This window comes from Nestor notabilis, unplaced genomic scaffold (genome assembly GCF_000696875.1).
Source record: "Nestor notabilis isolate BGI_N333 unplaced genomic scaffold, ASM69687v1 scaffold26336, whole genome shotgun sequence".
NCBI lineage: Eukaryota > Metazoa > Chordata > Aves > Psittaciformes > Psittacidae > Nestor > Nestor notabilis.
In genome coordinates, this window is record NW_009934636.1 from 94,432 (window position 1) to 115,820 (window position 21,389).

A 21,389-nucleotide genomic window follows, 5' to 3' on the forward strand; every position below is an offset into this window, starting at 1 on the left:
CTGCAGCCAACACAGTTTTTACTGTTGCCTTGCTGGCTGTGAAAACAAAGGCCAGGTCCAACATGACAAACACCTACAGAGAGATGCTGAGCAACTGCAGTCCTCATCAATATCAATACAAAGTGATAGCAGTTTGAATTGTGTGCTTATAGGGATTAACCTTTAGTGGAAAGGAGGGGAAATCTAAAAAGAATGTCACTTATGTAAAATGTAAATTATTATATCACTGCTAATGACTTCTATATGAGGAGTGATTTTTTTTCTGCAGGTCTTAATTTATGCATTTGTCAACCAGGCGTCCACCTCTGTTACTGAAAATTACTTTCTAATTTTCAAATATTAATCTTTTCCCCTTCTATTTTCTCCCAGCATCTTTCATTTGAATTGATATAACAGTAACTCTGCCACCTAAATGCTTAATTCAGAAGGAGGATGCTAAATTTATACTCTGTTAAAAGAATCTAGACATCGACTGTCACTAACTTTTTAAAATCCAGCCTTTATAAGGATTGCCAGGCTAAAGCAGACAGAAGATCCTGCCAGCCTAGCATCTGATCTCTGACACTGGCTACCATCAGATATCTCAGGGAAGATGCAAAGTTCTCGTAGGAGGATACTTGGAGTAATTTGCACTGCCCTATTAAATTTCCTCCTGGCCTTCTGTTGTTCAAAGCTGCGCTTGGAGCACAAGATTTAAAGCTCCCTCAACAGTTCTTTTTCAGCATTAATTGCAGTAATGCTGAATATTCTTTCTAGCCATATGAATGTCATGTCACTCTTGAATTCTGGTACATGCATAGCCTCCGCACATTGCTCACTCTCCTACTCACACCAAGTTGTACTTTCCCCTGCCAGCAGTTGCTATAATCTGCATTTCATCCTGAAAAGGCTGGCAGACCCAGACCCTTCTTTGCAACAGATGGGGGCGGGGGGTTAAGGTAAATCATTACTGCTTAATATTTATACATATTTTTTTATATTTTTTTTTATGGTTTAAATGCTTGTCTTCGTGTAACATCTTGTTCCCAGTTTTCTTCTTCTCTTTTGCATCTTTTTTACCCACCTGCTCCCTTCTTCTGTAAGCCTAGACACTGTGTATCCTGGGGCTTAACTATGAGACAGATGCATTAAAGCATTTAGGTGCTAGCAGGGTGTATGCAATAGCCCTGAATTAGGAGCCAAGACAAGTATAAAGCATAAGTGAGTCAGTCACCCAAAATGATCCCAAAACCACATGAGTACGGCAGAGGAATCTTCTACTACTATCCAGTGGGGGGAAAAAAGGAGTGTCCCAAAGCTTTTCTTTCAATGTAGCTGGCAACCTGCAGCATTCAGCCATTTGCAGAGTGGTTTGAACTAGATGATGTTAAGGTCTTTTCCAACCCTAACCATTCTATGATTCTGTGTGGATGCAACTCTTGGGGAGCAGGGATGGCATCATTTGCTGCTAGAAAGGGCTCTCATCTATTTCTTAAAGGCATGGAGTTTGACATGTTATTTTCTTTCAAGAACTATTCCCAGAAGAAGGGGAGATTTTGATGCCCCCATCTGACATAATAGTCTACTGGCAGCCAGAGCTTGCACCCAAGATGCAGTGGCACTGTCTGCTTCCCTCACACCCTGATGTGATTAAAAATTCCACTGCACACACATCCAAAGAATACCCAAATCACCAGGATGCAGACAATCTGGGGAGAAACTGGAAGGCAGATTTGCCTGCTGCTCCTGATATACAAGCAGGATCCTTAGTCTTTAGCTTGTTTTTCATTCCTTCGAGAAAAAAAAACCTGGATTCTGTCCCCTGTTTCGTGTATTACCTATCCAGTGATTATTTGAGGGTTTTTATTAACTACTTTTCAGTGTAAAATATAAACAGAGTATTTGAATTAGAATGCTAAGAAGAAACACCTATTTTCTAAACATTTAAATGAACATGTACAAAGCTGTTTCGAGCTGGATGCTTATGGGCATGTGCTGACATGGGCTTAACCTTATCTAGCTGTGTTCAGGCAGTAGTGTACATCACCCCTATCATCACTGGCAAGATTAAAACTTTCAAAGTTTTCAAAGGCCCACTCCTTCTGTCATGGACATCACAAGTAAGATGGAGTGACATATCGTTTGAAGGAGCTTCTCTGCCTCTGGAAGAGTCTGATCATAGGGGAATTTAAGAGCTACCTCCTTAGGCTGGAATGATAAGTTTTAATAACTGAAATTAGCTGACTGAATCTCACCTTAGAACTCTAAATCCAAATGGGAATGTAGCTACTGAGTTTCAGTGGCTGTGGCTTTTAGTGTGTGACTTGATCCCCACAGTTTTACTGTTGTTGTGATTAGAGTTGAATTTGTCCTTAACTCTTGTTCTAGCAATAGCTGGAGCCCTCATCTTCAAGTTTCTTTTCACAGCTGCAACATAGGTAATAAATAGCAATGATGATAAAGCTTCACAGCCTGGACCCATACCCAAGGGCTTGTAACACAAATTCTTGCATGTTGCACTGAATTTTATAAAGATTGCTGGCTTATAGCCCATTTTTTGCGCACACCTGTTCTGCAAACACATCAGTACAGGGAAAGTCAGTGTAAGAGCTATTTTCCTTATTTTACTTGTACATCAAAAATATCTGTCCTCATATAATTATTCTACTGGGAAATCTAAAATTAACCTAAATTGAGGATACTAATACTGAAGCCTTTGAGGATCCTTTGAGTCATTTAACAACACTGCTTCAATCTAAGAAGTGATATGAAGATGCTAAGACTATGGATGCATAAAAATACAGAACAATCTCAAACGTATATGTACACCCTGAAGACTGAAACACTTCCCAAAATCCAATAAAAATTAGCCCCTTCATCAAACAGTGGCAATTAGAAAGTGTTTCTCTAGTTAGTATGCTTTTTCACTGACTTTTTTCTCAGTATTTCTCTGAAAAGTTCCTAGCTCACTATCAGAATTTCATGAGTAGATTTTTAAATTATAATATTAATTAAGGTTTATAAATTAATTATCTCACTGTGTTGTTGAAAGTGGTTTAAATGTGCCTACATTTTATAGTGAGAGGCACAAAAATTGTGCTCTGTTTAAAAATGTTTACTTTTATCTTTAAGCAGTCCAGCAGATCTTAGCCATTCTAAACGAGAGTTGGAAAAATCCATGTATCCAGCTGATGCAGGTCCCTTCTAGCATAAGTGTCTGTACACCTGCAGAAGCTCAGATCCTTTTTCTCCTTCAGCTGAGACAAATCTTCATAAAGTACATTAGGAACTTAAGAATTTCTAACAGCTTCAAAGAAACCTCCTCATGCTCGTATGATTCATTCGTGTTGTAATTCCCATTCACTTGGACTGAGCGATAAAAGGAAATCAACAGGTCATTGCTATAATTTTGCATTTAGAAAGAACAAATTGGAAGTTCAAGGACCAGTTAGTAGGACTGAGAGGACTGAAAAGTTAATGGACATTATGCAGAGGAGTTCAGAAGTCCCAAATGTATGTTGAATTGGCATCCCAGAGAATGTTAAAATTGAACCCTAAAGATGTGAAAAGTGGATAGACAGCATCTAAGTGATGAGGAAAAAAATTAATTAGCCAATGAACAGTATTTTTTTGACTTCAGAAAGGGTTTGGATAAAATAAGACATGTCAAGACTCTGGAATTAGCCTTTTTAAGTTAAATAGAATTTTTTTTGGTAAGTTAAATTTGATGAAGATCTCAGATAATCTGTGTATAACCCCACAATCAGAAGACTTCTGAGCTTTTCTACCACAGTGCTATTAATGGGGCAGAAACTTACAGGAACAGAGATCGTACAGGGCACAACTGATAGGAAGAGATTTAGAAAATTATATATGACCCAGTCTGGGAGCAGAACTTGGTGTTTAAATATGGTCCAATTAAGAGGAGCAGATAATCTCCAACCCAAAATACTGAGAGACCCACAAGAGGGAATCACACATTGGTTTAAAATATTCGCTATTCAAATCTATCAAATTAGCCTCGATACTACTGTAACAGTCTCAGAAGACTAGGAAAAGTAGTAGCTATTTTTAGACAAAAAAAAAGAGAAGTAGCGTGAGGGCAACCATTGGCCTAGGTGTCATCAAAAAGTTTTCACAAAAGATTCAGAACAAAACTTAAGTGAGAAAATAAATAGAGATAAATGAAAAATGGCATAAAAAATGCCAGACTCACCCGATAATATCTGTCTTTGATAAGATTACTGTAGTTCCCTTGTCTAAAAATCAGTTATCATCTAATCTATCTGGACTTCATTAAAGCATTTGTTGTGCAGCCACATGGGAAATTTATTAATTAAACTGAAGAAGAGGGAGATGAGTACAAGAGCTGGGTGGTGGGAGAGGGGCTCGGTGCCAAGTGGGGCCCCACGAGCTGGGTTGCATGGAGCTGGCAGACATCACTGGGGAATTGGGGAGGACCAGTCATGTAATCAGACGTACTCAGTCATGTTACTACAGATCAAGGCACAAAAAGTCAAAGTTAAATTAAATCTGTGGCTGATAGGAAGTTGGGAGGAATCATCAACACAGGGGAGGATTGAATGAAATGGGTGGCCTGAGGATCAGAATAATAGATATGGGGCGAAAAATCAAAATTATAAAGTGCCAGGTTATACATTTAGGGACTAGAGTTTCTGTCACAAAAGAAGGGCTCTGAAATTGGAAAAAACAGGCAATCAAAAAAAATCCAAGTTTGTTCTTGGCAGAAAACATTTCCAAGCCACCGGTGTGAGATGGCTGTGGCAACAAGTTCTCCAGTCAGAGATGGTATTCCCAGTAGTGCAAGATTTACAGGAAATATTCATGTTGCAGTACCAGGTACTAGTAAAACTCCTCTGAAACATTTGTAGCCGATGTTCAAGAAAGATTAATTCAAACTGGAACAGGTGCAGAAGATGACTACAAGAAGACTGACAGGATGAAAAATCTATATTAAGCAAAGAGACAAATTGAGTATTTCTATTTTCAGCCTAGCAAGAGGAGAAATAAATGCCCTCTACTCTTTACAGCAAAGGGGTAAATACTGAGAAGGCAGAAAAGATATTAAGCAGCAAGACTCTGTTAATGTATTAATAGAAAGAGTTCACGAAAACATTTGTTGTGGAATCCTGAAAGAAGATCTGTAAACACTAGAAAAGTGTACCTTGTTATTTTTCTGTGCAAGTACCAGGCACAAGAAATTGAGAAGGTCTTGGTATGGAAACATGGATACAGTTTTGTGAATGGGATCATGCAACACATTTCCCAAGGGTTAAGACATCATGGTCCCATAGTCCCAGTCTAGCCCTATTTCAAATGCTCCTATGCAGACACACACCCTCAGACTTATGCTTTCAGGAGCATACATTTCACTGTGAACAGCAGGTGCTTTGGTCTGGTCTGAAGTAGGTTTGGGAATATAGCCAGGAGCTACCTAGCGATCTCTTCATAGTTGGTGAGGTTGTTGTAACTTGCCATAGTTTTAGTTCACACACCAGTATTTGGCAAAAGTTGTGTATAACCTGCAGCACCATTCACATTGTTTCGTGTTATATCCACTTATGCTAGATATTAATACCTAAATTACAAGATATTTTTTTACAGAATATGGGAAAAGGCTAAAATTGTTGGAGTACAGAATATGGAAAGATGAAAACATACCTGTAAAACTCTTAATGCAACCTGAGCAATTTTATACTATCTCATATTTAAAAGAAAATGTGGGAATATATTATTTAGTCTGAAATTAAAGAGGTATGGGGACATTAAAGTATTTAAAGAATATATTTCTCAAATATTTAGTTAAAAAAGTAACAGGAAAAAAAGTTTTCAATATAACTTTATTTTAAAATCCAGATAGGCTTAGGGTTTCACAGAATCTTTCATGCTTCTGTTTTTTACTTCAAAGTGGATTCAAAATCAAAGCAATCCTTTTCTACCCTGATGTTGAGGTGGAGCTAAAATGTCCTCATGAAAGGCGCTGGCAAGATACAAGTTGCTAACCAAACAGTAATTCTATTTTAATTTCAGGTCAGATTTCTAAACTTAAGAGGAGCCTAATACAGCAGCAACCTTCAATATAACTAGTGCTTTTGGATCTCATGCTGAAAATAGCCAGCCTTGCTGAAGAATGATGCTACTGGGATGTAAACATCATACGAGATCCTTGAAAAGAATTAGTTAAATGTCTCAGCAATGTTTTACTGAGAAGAATAGCAAAGAGTAAATTAGTGCAGGTAAGTGCTCAGGTTTGAGGTGTCACTGGAGCCAAACAGGCATCCTGCACAAAACTGTAACCCCAAAGAGCTGGGAAGAGGAGGGACACATGGAGAGGGAAGGGCTGGCAGTTTGGTTTGGTTATTTTTGTAACACTAGCAACAGATGTCATGTCAAAAGGAATCACAGAACAAAATAGCTGCACTTATTAAAAAACAAAACAAAACAAAACAAAAACAAAACAAACCCAAACCCAAGGAACAACAAAAAATATATTTAAATTTTATGTACATGTTGGAAGTAGAAAGCCTGTAAAAAGTTTGGACCTTTAGGGTTAAAAGAACATTGATAAGAAGGTAAATAAAGACTTTTCAATGTAATTCTGAACTTCTGTACTATTGTATGCGATGCCATTCAAAACCCATAAACTTGCATCAAAAATAAATTTTCAAGGAAGGAATTCTAGAAAGCAGTAGGAAAGATTGTATATGTGTAATATTCTAAAGAGAGCTTTAAGTTTCTATTAAATTGTTTCTAAGACTCAGTAGAGTAAGAATTCAATCCGATTTTTTACTAACATAACCCTCCCCCCCCTACAGTTGACTTACTGGAAAATTGCATCATAAATATTGCTCCATTTATACTGGACTCAAAATATCAGTGGAACAGAGGAGAAAATATTAGAAAAAACAATTCATGGAGAGAGGAAAATGCAAGATGGGAAAGAACAATTGGTACTATGGGAAAAAAAAATAGTACTTAAAAAAAGTTAAAAACATAACCTCGATTTTGGTCTCATTACCATAGTGAGACTACCACTGAAGATACATCCCATCACCCTCTGGTATCTAGATCCAAATCACGTCCTGACCTCTCTATCTTCATATGGCAACTCCTGAACACCCTTTGGGAGCCATGCAGGACCCCAGTGTGGATCTCCAAAGCGCAAACTTTGACTTCTCTTGTGATGGTGGGTCCATAGTTAATTCTATTATATCTCCCTCACTGAATATAGGAACTAAATATTTAACAAGTAAAGATAAACTCATTCCTTTTCTGCATAAGGCTCAGTCCAAAACTCATTACAGGGACAAGTCTTACTGATTTAAATTGATCACCATCTTATCAGCTGTTAAGTTGTAGTCTTAGAATACAACCAATCCACAATTTCTTATCACACGTGGTTTTTAGTCTCAAGCCCTACTGCTGCCAGAGAATCCACAGCCTAGCTCAAGATGGGGAGGTACAACCTTGGCTTGAAGCCACCTTTGTGCTTCCCACAGCTTTGCCTCATTGTACTTCAGCAGAAACTAGGGTCTGTAAGGTAGAGTGGAGATGACAAGGTGGTTGACAGCCTGTGCACTGGCATAAGAGAACATATACCTTACTTGTCCTCTGGAGAATTCCTAATGTGGGAGACCATGCCTGCTGGCACTGTGTTAAAAAACTCCCCACCGAGCAATGCTTGACCTCTTATTTCTGGGCACCTGAAAAATGCGCCACAGAATGCCTGCAACATGTGGTGGGACACCTTTATGTGTAACCACCCATATGTTGTAGAGAGAAGCCATTAAGTGCGTGCTCAGCTTCCCAGGAGCAGACCAGCACCAGGCACAGAGGCTCCAGTGTCCTGTAGTGCCGGCAGCACTGGCCACGCTGGAGCCAGCCTGGCTGGTGTGCAGCTGGGTCTGGCCTCGTCCGGAGGTCTACCAGCAAGTTGTACTTACGCAGGCTCCCTGTGGCTAAAGAGCCTTGATAAAGCTAAGGAGCAAAATCATTGTTATTGCAGGAACTGCTGCTTATTTCTGATTTGTTTACCTGGACTTTTTTGTCTAAACAGACAGAATATTATTTTTATGAACGGTATGCTCTCATCTGGAATTGACACTAATGAATGCAAGGCCCTTTCCCCCTCTTGTTTGTACCATCAAATTAATTAGCTCTATTGTGACATCAGTATTTTTCTCAAGCAGTTCAAGGCCTGAGCATTTTCCTTTCTTTTTCTAAAGGGCATCTTCGGTGCCCTTTGTCTACCATAAGAATCATGCATCACTTGTATTTTTCACAACTAATGCTGTTTATTATAAAAACTGATTGTGATGTGAAGATTGTTATACTGTGTGGCAAATTGCCCAAACAATTACTGTAAATGCATGAGCCATAAACTGTACTGCCAAGGACACTGGTAGGTTAGCTCCTATAAAAGAAACAATTAGAGTCTGAGGTGAAAATAATAGAGATGAGATGACAGTTATTGAAAAGGCAGAACATCCAGTTTAATGTTGTAAATATAGGTTTGTGGATTACACTGATGGTTTTAAAGTGTTCATGTCTTATTGAATGGAATAGAATATTACATACTTTAGAATGGGGCCATAATTATTATTCCTTTTTAATTGTGATGTCTGATGCATTTGTGAGCAGTTGTTGAGAACATCCTCACATTATACTGATTCTGGTTCTAAATTATCATCTTGCTCCAAGTGTCTTTTTCTTTTTTTTTTATTTTACTTTTTTAGCATTTTGTTGTTCGGGGTCTGTTCTGAGAGAAGTATTTTCTCTTGAGGAACTTAGAGTGCTTAGAGGGTTACAGCAATAATTATTTCAGTTTCAGCCTACACACTTCACTGCTTTAAATCATCATTAGAAGTTTCATCCCTCAGCAGCTCCTGCTGAGATAGTCTTAAACTCCTGGAAACAATTAGATAAGAATAGCTTATCTTTATAGCAATTTGTATATAAAGGTATTGATAAGAATTTGCTAGAAATTAAGGAAATATATTTTTTCTTAGGAATCGTCTAAATTCACAGTAAGGCTTTATATGATTGCTAAAGAATTTCAATTATTCAAACCAGATATGCAGCATATGAAGATTAGGGTGCATAAAAAATACGTGCACCCTACAAGAAGTGCTGTGATAGTCTATAGTACATATGAAGAAAATACAAGCAAAGTGACATTACTGCATGAGAAAATGAAATGGCCCTCTGCTCTTTAAAGCCAGGACATAGGGAAAAAGCCCAATGAAATAAAATTTGAATATTAGACCTTAGGAAAAGCACTAAACAACTGGACACAGAATTATGACTGGACAGAAGGCAGAAGTGCTGGGCACATAAAATCAGAACTGTGGAGAGTCTGTCCATGTTTGGAGGGGAGGACAAAGTGAGCACAGTGCAAAGACAGCAACCAGCAAATGGCAGTCGGTGTCAACACTGCAGCATGTGTGAGCTCTAAAGTACCAAATCCATTGTGGGGAGGAAGCAGTAAAGTGGCTCTGAAAGAAAGTTGCAGGGAAACTAAGTACACAGCTGTAACACCTTTTAGGGAAACGCTCTGAGTCATTTTCAGGCTTTTACATACTGTTAAGGGAAGCTGATCTTAATGCTGGGTAGGGCATCACAGCTCCTCTGGAAACTGATGGTGCCAGGCAGAAGTTCAGGGAGGTGTTGGGGAGTAGAGCTGGGAAGGTGGCTGGGTTGTGGGCCTGTGCAGCTGGCTGTGTCCTCAGGCTGAAAACAACTGCCTCCTATGAAAACCTGAGATAGAGTCCTGGGAACTAGACCTTAGGTACAGCAGAAACCAGCAGCTGCACAAATTACAGACAGACCAAGACTACAAATCGCAGTGTTGAGCATGGCGTGGAACATTGCTATCCATGCTGTCAACAAGCAGAGGGTAACTGAAGCTCAGCCACCACTATTCCCACAGTTCTGGGTCCCTAATGCACACACCTGAATTGCTACTTGCCAGGTAAAAATAGCCAATTCATACCTGAGAGCATTTTGGCTTCAAATGACCCCTCCTTGTGGAGAGGTCATGGTATGTGTGCCTGAATCACGATGTTGCTGTTACATGTCATGTGTGGCAGTATCATTGCCTTCTGTTTATATGGGTGGTTTAAAAAATATAAGCACAACAGAAAAATAATTTCATTTATACAATGCAGAAAACAATACTTTAAATTACACTATTAGAGTCCAAACTGATTGAGACCACAAGGGAAAAGATTCAGAAATTGAAACAAAAACTGTGAAGAAAATCAACAGCCATAAATTAATAGTTGTGTAGAACATTACATAGAAATTACTGAATAATATTTTAAAATATTATGCCATTACAAGTGATCCTGTTAGAATGAAGCTGTACGTAAAATCAGAGCCCTTATTACAAATCTAGGCAAGATTGATTTTCTTACATGACCTTCAACTACCAGCAGTGTTAGAGAGGGCTCAGTCTAGTTCTTAGTAAATAGGTGTCACCAAACAAACAGGACTGACACTAATTAGCTCCCTTGTTGATAGCCACGACACAGAGGATAGAGGCAGGGACATGGAGTGACCTGCTCATCATTAGAGTGTGGGTGAGGATATTTGCATGCTGGCATGGCAATGTAGGCTTCCACCGCAGCTACCATTTTGAAAATGCACTGTGAATAGAAGATTGCATTATCAGGAGAGTCAGTCCAGCAACTTTCACAAGTATCTTGCATGAAAACAGTAGAACATCTTCTTTAATGGTTGAAATCTGAGAAAGAGAATATTGATTCATGGTATTTCCCCACCTTGAGGAAACAAATACCCCTTAGTTTTGGTCGTCTTATCTAAAGGGCTGATACCAGAAGAGAAGAAAAGGTGGGCCTGCAAAAGTATAATAAAGGACTGTTAGTAGCTTCTAAAGAAGGAGAAATTGGAAAGAAAAGTGGAAAAAGTGCTCCGAATAAGTAGTATATAGTATGATGATTAATAGTATCGAGTGGGACAATTGATCAAGAGAGCAGCTGTAAGGGAATTCGAGTGTTTTTCTGAAAAGATAATTCCCAGTTGCGTTCAGGCAATGTTTGCAATAAACCTATTTTTATTAAGATTATTGGATTGGTGCTATCCAGGGGATTATATTTTCCAATTACTAATATTTTCATTTTTCAGTCTTAGTTTATGATTGAAGTGGGGACGTAAGAGGCACAGAACAAAATGCATTGGCCTGGTTTGGGATGAGAATAATCATAGCCTCAAAGCAAACAGAGTCCCAAGAAATTAGTCTTTATTTTCTAGCTCATTAAAAAAGACCTTGAGTTTTAATGGCAGAACATTCGTAAATTATATTTTTTTAACATAGATTTATATCTGTCCATTTGAAGCTTTTAGTGCCATACAGTCTGAACAGGGGCTCAACACCGGTTTCATGCCACACTTGAACCTTTAATATAGCCCTATCTAGCTGCAAATCTCATGACTATAGGCATGAAGACTGCAGAAACCCCAATGCCTAGTAAGTCAGTTATAACTCAAATTAAATTACAGCAATTAAGAACAGGAAGATTGCATCTTTTTTTTTCAGATTCCCTTATAGCTCTGTCATGATTCTTGTACCTTATTATGATATCCAAATAACAATGTTGAAAAGAAGCCAGTTCGGAAGCCTTGCTCCACAGCTGTTTTATACATGGATTGATCAGAAAATTGCTTAAACGCTTCGACAGAATGGGTTAACTACTTCAAAAACAACGAATTTCTTTAGGAAAGATTCCCCTGGACAGCATTAGAAGATCTATTGGCAGCTCCATTGAGAACCAGTAATGCAGCCCTTACTATTGAGACGACTATCTCCAGGGCCAAACTGTTGAAAAAGAGGAAAAAATGAGTCAGAAATCAAGTTTGGCCTAAGGTCAGAGAATATGCTTCTTAGGTTGCTATTTTGCCCAGAAGGGGCATGATCAAATATCAAAATGGTGTTGTAGAAAGGAGATGGGAGTAAAGCCCCTCTGTTCTCTTGCTTCTTTCTCCCACTGTTTTAAAAGACAGCAGAGTAAAGCAAGTACCATCAACAGGTCTTGAACTTCTCTCAAGTTCTTGGATACATCCGAGAAGAAAAAGACATTACCCTGGGTCGTACCTGGTCTTTCCCTCACTTGGAAAAATAGAGAAGTAGCAGTTCCCTACTGGCATGTCAGAAAAGAGGTATTTCCTAGAAGCTGACTGCAGTATGCTGAGACACATACAAGAAGGTGACAGAAGCCTTAGAGAGATACCTAGACAGATAGATGGCACTCAGGGTGAGCCTAAGACTCAGGTACCACCCCTGGGAAGGAGAAAATAATGTGTGACCACAAAAATGCCTTAGCCAGTCATTCTTGAGAGAGGACAATATAACTGAAATCTTGGAAAGCATTATAAATTCAATAAATATCTCAAAAGGACAAAATTCCCAGGGGTTACCATGACAAGAGACTTTTATAACCTTTATTTTTATTTTCACATGCTATCTTACTACCACAAAGCAAGAAGGCAGCTGTGTAACCGGTATCAATATTTTTATCAGGAAGACCTGGAATATAACCTAGGAGACTCTGTTGCACATTTACTAGGGCAGCTGGGAAGAAAGACTGACAAACTCCACAACCCTCTACCTCAACATGAAGTGATCCAGGCTTGAACATCTTATGCTTGTCATCCAGCAGCCATAAACACTATTGCAGGGACAATGATTACGCATCAAAGCAAAACGTAAATGTGAAGCAACTTGGTGCACCTAAGTGCAAGGTAGAGAAAAACCTACCAGCCCCACCTAGTTCACATTCGTTTGTGTAGCTCAGTGCTCTCCAGTGTTATTTAGAACTGCTATTAGTAACCAGTATCAATAAATCTTTGGGTTTAGTGTCAGAGTATCACCTGGTTCCACAGATCAGGAGGAGAGTGGAGAGACACTTAGAGAACCAAGCCCCCCATTATGCTTTGGCATATCAACTACTGTTTTCTTGTGTGTCAACTGAAGGCCTAGGGATCAAATTGCCACTTCTAACATGCTCACATGGTGTTTAAAAGGTCTTTCTCTTCCTTTGCCTTAAGGCAGGGACTGCATTTAACTTGCAAAGTATTTGTCTGGACTGTTTTTTTCTACTTTTCCTAACTGAGAAGACAATACACATTTTATTTCAAAAAATATGGTGGGTGACTGGTTCTCCTGACTTACAGTGTAGCCGAATCAATTGCTTCAATTTCAGAGCTGCAGCACTGTGACTGGATCACAGCTTAAAGTTCATAATCAGAATAAACAGCTCAAATGACACTGGTAGTGAATGCATTGATTAAATATGACTCCAGTGCTCTCAGTTAATGTTTCACTGACTTTAAACATCTTTTCAAGACTAACATTTAGCCAAGTCAAGGTGAATGTAATGCAACATCTTTTTCCCAACTGAACATTTATGAACTGCAATACCTGAACAGTGGTCAGGAGACAGAGTATTGAAATGGTCATTACCAGAATGGTTCAATCTGTAAAACAGATAGATCCCTCAACAAAAGAGTCACTGAACAATGGAATATAGGAGTTCATTTAGCAATATATTCTATTTGTCTGAAAGTCCTTAATCAGTGATCTAAAAGAGCGTAGAACTAAGCTCTGCTCCTGTAAATATTAACATTCAAGGATAATTTTACACATGCAGAGTTCTACAAAGTCCATTGAAACTCCTGATGTTCATTAAATTAGTTATTGTGCCTATTGCAGGATCAAGACAGTTGCTGCATTAAAGAGCTTTAAGAGTCAGTTGTAATAGTGTTACAGTACTGGCATGTTTAAATAAGTTGATGAAATAGTAGCAACTGTAAAAAAAGAAAATAAAAAACCTGCAAGTATAAAGCCAAGCAGTTCATCTATAATTACAAGTACTTACTTATCACGTGGTTGAGAAATGATACAAAGCATCAGTTTTATATAGTTTCATGCAAACAAGTGAAAAAACGTAGAGCATGGAAGTGAATAAGAAACCGCTGATACTAAGATCCAGAGTAAATACTGCACCAAGATTGTCAGTAAAGCAACATGCTATTTTCATACATTGATACTTAAAAATTTAGAAGCTTCTTTTAATATTTCTAGTGCGATAAATGGATAGAACATGAGTAGCACAGTTCACAAACACCAAAGGGAAAAATGAGACAGTTTTTACATCTTCAGGTACTCTCCTGCAGGAGACTGCAAGTATGGTTAGCAGGTGTCTATTTGCTCTGTGCATGCCATTCTCATCCATAACTTCCACCTGTTTCTTCAGCATTTCTGTGATAGCATTCAAAGCCTTATGCCATTAACTTAGATATCTACCTTTAAGGTCTGTGATATATTTCATATTTCAAATAGTAAGTATGCCCGGATTTTGAAATATTATGATTATACAGATATTAAAAAAAGGACCATTGAGCACAGTTCCTGGCCAAGTAGGCTTGTTCCCAGTAGAACATTTTTCAAGTGGTTTATCTTAGCTTATTTTAAATTACTTTGGAAAGTACGGCTGCAGCAATTTTGTTAAAAGATAACTGTAGAGTCACTATTAAGAAGCATTCCTAATACTCAGCCTCAGTTCCACAGCCTGCTTTTAGCCCACTTGTTTGAATAGTATATTTTAGATCACCTTAAATAATTATCCTGTGTCCCTGATAATCAAGTCTTCAAGTACCTGGAGAAGTTTTATTTTGGTGCCAGTGCTACCTACTTCTACAAGACAAAGACTTCTACATGGCAAAACTAGCAATGACCAGGAGGCAAGAGAAGGGCTGGGAATACTAGATCATATTGAACAGCAGAGGAGTGCTGCTTTTAGCTGGCTCCCTGTGAATGGATAGCTTCTCAAGCAGCTGCTGTCCTGGTAAAAACAGTGACTGCAGTCACTTCCTAATAATAGTAATAAACTTTAGTCAAATCCCTTATCTGTATGCTGATCAAGGTGTAACTTGTGACTTGAGATGTCAGAAACAACACTGAGATTAAATAGCAGTACACAAAGAAGATGTGGGTTTTAACACCTTTTCTGCTCTCCTTTCCCCTTTCCGATTATGATGTGCAGTAATCAAAGGAACAAGGATTAAAGAGGAACATAATTTAAATGCATATTTTAAACGGACCAGCTGGGAATAATACAGTTGTAGCAAAGTACGTGTGAAACTATTTCCAAACATCTAATTCAGATGTCTTGGATTTTTTTAATTATGTCATGGGGTTGCAGGAAGGCCAAGAGGAGCCGGTGCAGAACTGCATTTCCTGGGACAACCTAGGCACTGTTCTGCCGTCTGCCTGGGAAAGATTGGCTGAGCACAGGGCAGTCCTGCCACACTGGGTCTTCAGCAACTTACTTCCTTTGCCTTCCCTCAGAAAGGGATGTGACAGCAGCTGAAGATGGGAGAGTACTCATGCACAGAAATTTTCTCACTGGCAATTGCTCTAAGACCATTCAGTATTTATGCTCCTGAAGTCAGCATTGGCAGCCCACAGACCCAGGGGTTTTAACTCTTCCTTCTCATCACACATTGTACACAGAGCAGCTCTTGTACAAGACATTGCCCTATTTTGTGCTCTGTTTTAAGGTGTCAACATGGAGGGAAGTGAATTGATGCACTACCATTCAAAGAAAGATACAGTCTAGCAATTACCAAAAAAAGCGCGGGACCAACATCAGTTCAGACTGACACACTTGTGGACTCAGAGGGCTAAATGGAGGATAACTCTAACGGTTCTGATAAAAACAGTAGCCTCCCCCTTCCTTGTCAGAAGACAGAAGTCCAAATGCACATTTTACACTTTCGTAAAACAAGTCTCGTGCTTATCAGCCATTTTCCTTGTGCTCTTGCTCCCGCTGCTCTCTTGACAGATGGCAAACCAGGACCAAGCACAGAAATGGGGCGCAGCCTCACCAGTGACGGGGCAAATAGTTTGCAGGTCGTTATCACTGCACCGTGCAGCATGATCTACAGGAGTTTGTCTCATGCAACACACAACCAGTCCCTGTCTGATCAGAGCGATGCAGGAGCCTGGGGTCCACATCAAAATCATGTGGTCCAAACCTGATGACCAGGAGAAATTTGTGTTCAGAATCATTATCCATGTCCCAAAAGCATGAGAGTCAAACAAAAAGAGATTAGAGTGGAGCTAATACAGTTAATTTACATTTTTCTGAATGTAATATATGATAGAACTCAGGGCTGTTTACTGACAGAAGCACTCTCTTTTCCAGTGACAGCCTTAATTTTTTTCCCCCAAAGTATATTTATGAGTATGTATTAGTTAAATGCACAATTTCAGATAGACTAAGACATAAATTAATTAATTCAAATGTTGTCTTTTCAACCCATATTTTGTGCCTATGAATTCTTTTCTTGAAAACTACAAAAATTATTAACATCTATGTGGCCAGAATTTTAGCTTGGAAAAATGCATTTAGAAGCAAATACTTTCTGAAACTCTAAGAGACAACTATTTGTTCATGCCTAGACGGAAGCAAAAGCAAATGAAACATGGAATGAATAGGCAGGGGTTTAAGTCATGTGGTTCTGAATATCTAAATCTAGACAGTTTACAGTATTAATTACTCCATGCAGTTTTGCTTTTCACTATCATCTTTTTCAGTGCAACTTTTTAGGGCTAAGTCTATTTTTATTTTAGTTCTTAATAATGATGTCAGAAGCAATCCCATTGCCTCATTCACACAACTTTGTCCTGGCTCGTATTCTTAAAGATAACATGATACAGTCATATTGTGTTTCCCCAGTAACTTCCTCTGAAAGTGCATATTATTCCTTTCACTTAACTAATGCAACTAATCCTCACTAATGACATTTAATGAGACACACAAGTATGCCCTAGAGTGTATGAGACTCTGCTTAAAAACATAATTCTTTAATAATCTTATTTTTTAACTGAAGAGGTAAATTGCACATTTTAAAAGCAAGCATAAATAATCTCAGACCCAAGACTATATTAAGGGGGAAAAAAAAGTGGTAACAGGTTTCTAAATTTTAAACAGGGGCCTAAATAAGTGTCCTGTTAAAATATCCTTCTATTCAGATTGCTATAAAGAAATCTTTAATATTAGATGTCCAGCTCATGGGCATGGATAGCAATACTCCTTACCTGCGTATTTATTGTATGAACCATAAGTAAAATTGTTATTACTTTAGTGTGTATGTTTGCATTGCTGCAGCTCTTAAGACAAGCTAGTTACGGTCCAGGACTCCCACTTTGCTAAGTGTTCTATAAACATACAGCACAGCATATATAAACGCTGCACGTAAAAAAAGAGGTGAGAGGGAGCTGGGTTGGTGAAGTAGAGCCGGGAAACAGGCAGCAGTGTTCAACATGACATGAAGGAGTCATAGCACATCAGCAGCCTCACTTTGCCAATTTTGGGGGGTTTGTTTTTCTCGCGCTTTTTTCTAGACATCAAAGCAAAGGAGTTTTAATGAGGGTCTGAAGGAGAATAATGAGGTACTTTTGCAGATGTCTGCAGGGTGTTCCTCCTCACTCAAAGGGGAAACATGTACAAAGACACTTTGAAAAATAAGTGAGCAATGGAGGTTGGCATCTTAGTTCTTTTGAAATGAAAGGCCCTGATGCTGACCTCATTTACACTGGTGAAAGCTGTAACTCCTGTGAAGTCAATGAAGTCCCTGTAGCATAAAATTGGTCCCGGATTACAATCTGACAGAACAGTCTATCAGAAGCCTTGGCAACCACTGAAACCATATTCCAAAAATACCTTCAGCTCATTTTTGCATTACTGTAAGGTCTCTTTACATCCATCTACCACTAAAAAGGGCCTTGAAATACTTAACTATTTGCCAAAAATGTGTGACAGATCTTAATGTAAACAAGAATCTGACCACTTTGGCATTAATGTCACAAATATACATGTGAGTATGGGTATATATGAGCAAATATGCACATATACCTATGTATACATATGTATGTATAGATAGAGACACACATATATACATTCCTCTGCAGGCTGATATGCAGGGAGAAAACTTTACACTCTGATTAGAGACAAGGTAATTTTATGTTAAGGAGTAGACATGTTATCTCCTTTCTCATTTTTTAAAATAACTCTGTCTGACTTGTATATAATACATTTAGCATATAAAAGATGATGCCCCAGAAGAAATGCTTCTACAACTTGTGCTAGCATTAAACATGTCACAGAAGACTTCAGGGATTTAAACTCTTAGGATTCATTTGACATTAGAAGCCCAATTGTATCTAAATTTGTAGGTCAATCCTTAAAGCACCCGGAAGCCCAGGGCTCACATAAGTTAGGACTCTCCATGTCCATCATCTCCTCTATGTGGGCTACCTGAACTCAGGCTGAAGTCACACTGCCTGCATATGCCTGTGGTATTTGATATCATGGCCCTTCTGCAGGGAATCTCAGGCTATCTTATTTACCCAGAATGGGTCGTGTGACATTTCTTGAAGGACAAAAATGATGTACAGAACCAGGCACAAATGTCAGGATCTAACCACATGGCAGGTAAAGGCATCGTTGCCTCTGCTCTGATGTACTGGGATGTTCAGCCATGGAAGCATCATCATGGTGACCCCAGAGCTGGCCCAAGTGGCACTTATCAGAATAGCTTTGTGGGCTGGCTAAGAATCATGCTCCAAGTTAGCCCCAGAGCTGCTCTTACACCATAGTGTTGATGCAGGCATTAAGCCATATTGCTCACCTCTCCTCACAGGGCTGATGTACATCATTAGGGCTGGTAGAGGTTCTCAGCACACTGAGTTTGGGGTTTGGGAAGGGAATTTCTGCACAGGAGAAGCCCTGGCTGTCTGCTTTCTCCTGAAGCTCCCACCACTGCTGCAGTTTTGTTCCTACTTCCCCACCAGCTCAGTCCAGCAGAGGAGCACCAAAAACTAAAACCTCAACATGAACTCAGTTCTAGGATCTAAGTATTGCAAAGGCCACTGCAGAGAAAATAAAGATTTGGTCCTGCAGAACTCTAACTGATTTGTAGCAAATTTGATGAGCAAAAAATTGAGAGTAAAGTTTTCACAGGCAACATTGTTTTGCTTACAGAAAGAAATTAAAAACAGAGTAAGAAGCCAAAAGTTATTATACCTGAGTGTCTCTCTTTATGTGTGGTTAAATTATAAGTTAACCACTGCCACTTTATAATTAACATAGTACTTACATTTAATTAGAATAATATAAATGAAAGAAATTCTATATATTTTTTCTTTAATAAATTACCAATTCTGCTTTATAAATCATTATTCATTTCACCATTTGTGAAATAGAAACATCAACCAGTGGCAGGAAAAAGGAATTATTACCTTAATATACTTCCAGAATAGCCAAACCACTCGCAGAAAAGTTTGTACTAGATATTCTAATTACAACAGGATCCTTCCCTGACTTATCAGCTTCCTGAACCACCAGTGCCATTTCTGTTTCAATAATTGCATGTAGAAAATGAACCATGAAATAAATCATGTGAAAAACCTTTTAAACTTTTGTTGACTTACTAATGAAGTGGACGTAGAGTGTTTTAACTGTACAGCTACCTCAGTCTCACTCATGTCAGCTCAGTTTATACCCTACAGAGATCAAAATCAGTACACAGCCCATAATTTATAGACCTTCACACTACTTTTCAAATGAGAGGCATGCATGCCATATATTAAAAGTATGATCCCAACCAATCTGTCTGCACAAAACTACTGGCTGATATACACAAGAGCTTTAAAAAAAAAAAGTCTTGGTCTAATTCATCATCAAAAAAAAAAACAGCAGAAGAAACCAGCATGGGCACTCTTAGCTCCAGCGAGCACACTTAGAAAGTTAGCATTAATCGGCTATATTGTGTATTATAGCAAAAATTAAGGTGTAACCTCACCTGCTCTGTGTCGTCTTTAAGCAGCCTTTAAGTTGTCTATCAGTAACCTCTTTGTGTGGCTTATTATCCCCCTTGGGCACAGTTTCTTTCTTGTGACAAATCAGTGTGTAATTTTTGTTGTCATTATTTGCCCAGAAGGTACCAACCGATGTCTCATAGCGTATACAGAACTCCACCTTAGCTCCATCTTTCTGGTAAGGAGGCACCAAAGAAATCTTAAAGCAGAACTGATCAGTTTCACTACCACAAGAATTAGGCATGAACTCTGCGAGGATATCGTAATAACTGAGCCAGTTATTCAGTGTCATTCGAACATACACCAGTTTTTCAAAGGATACATTGAGGACCCGTATAATGCCGTTCATACAGGTAATCCCAGGCAGGAGCACGATTGACTCCAACAGCACTTTCTGCTCTCGCACTTTTTGCAAAAGTTCTTCTTGTGAAGCAGGTAACGTAAAATGTTGAGAGAAAAAATATTCCTCCTGAGGGAAAACATCTTCTATGTTGTCATTTCGTCCTGTGTTTGGAACTTCCCAGGTATCAAACTCTTTAACAGACACGAGATCAAACCCAAATGCATCAGCAAATGAAACTTTTCTTGTGATGGTGGTGGGGGTATCTGCCTCCTCCTCTGAAGAAGAAGCAGAATTCCGCCTTCGGGGAAGTGGAGAGAAACGATGTCTAATATCAGGTTTAACATCTTCATCCTCTGAAGAGAAATCATTTACAGTGGGGACTTCCAATAAGTTAGCCCTGCTAACCTGACTAGGTCCTTCAAAAGACTCCATTGGGCTCTCTGATATAAACTGAAAGAGAACTGTACAACTAGTAGCAGCTGATATTTGAGACACTGTGATTTAAAATAAGGATTAATGTTACAGTTGACATTGCAAAAGGGAGTCAGGCCTATTAATAGATGCTATGGTGTGTGAGCTATGTTGGCCTGTTCACCATCTGACAGTATTAGATGTTACAATTTCAATGATACATTTCAAATATTGCATTCCCTATTTTTAAGTGGCTTTAAGTGCCAAGAAGAAAAATAGTATTTAAAAACTAAATTTGCATGGTTAAATTGCACATATGGAGCTATTTTTAGATTATCAACTTATGTTGCACAACAAATTTATCACATTATACAAATAAAGATCTATTTATCTCTAATTAGGATGTATACTTCATCAGGTAAATAGTTTCTATATTGTAAACCATTCCTGCATATATTTTTAAGGCCATGTTTTTAACGTATTTTCAGATACAAAAGGGCAATGTCACATTCTGCCCTGGCTTTATACCATGCTAACTCAGTGGGCCAGATCCTAGGACTGCTAGCTTTTTCTAGCTATTGATTAGCCGTCACAACTTAAATGAACCAGGAATGCTATGAAACATTGAAGTGAGTACACTGGAGATGAACGCGTAATGCTCCATTGTAAATATGACTGAATTCACCACTAATTAGATTATGAAATCATCTAGTGCTTGACTGCATTTAGCAT

At 38.6% G+C, this 21,389-nt stretch overlaps 1 protein-coding gene across 1 annotated transcript in view; it reads right to left on the reverse strand.

Moving 5' to 3' along the window:
- PPP1R3A (protein phosphatase 1, regulatory subunit 3A) overlaps positions 1 to 20,678 on the reverse strand; it is a 26,263-nt gene extending 5,585 nt beyond the window's left edge. Inside the window, exon 1 of the mRNA XM_010017451.1 lies at positions 19,888 to 20,678. Coding sequence (XP_010015753.1) covers positions 19,888 to 20,678 — 791 coding nt within the window. The remainder of the gene's footprint in view (positions 1 to 19,887) is intronic.
- Between the last annotated feature and the right edge of the window lie 711 nt (positions 20,679 to 21,389).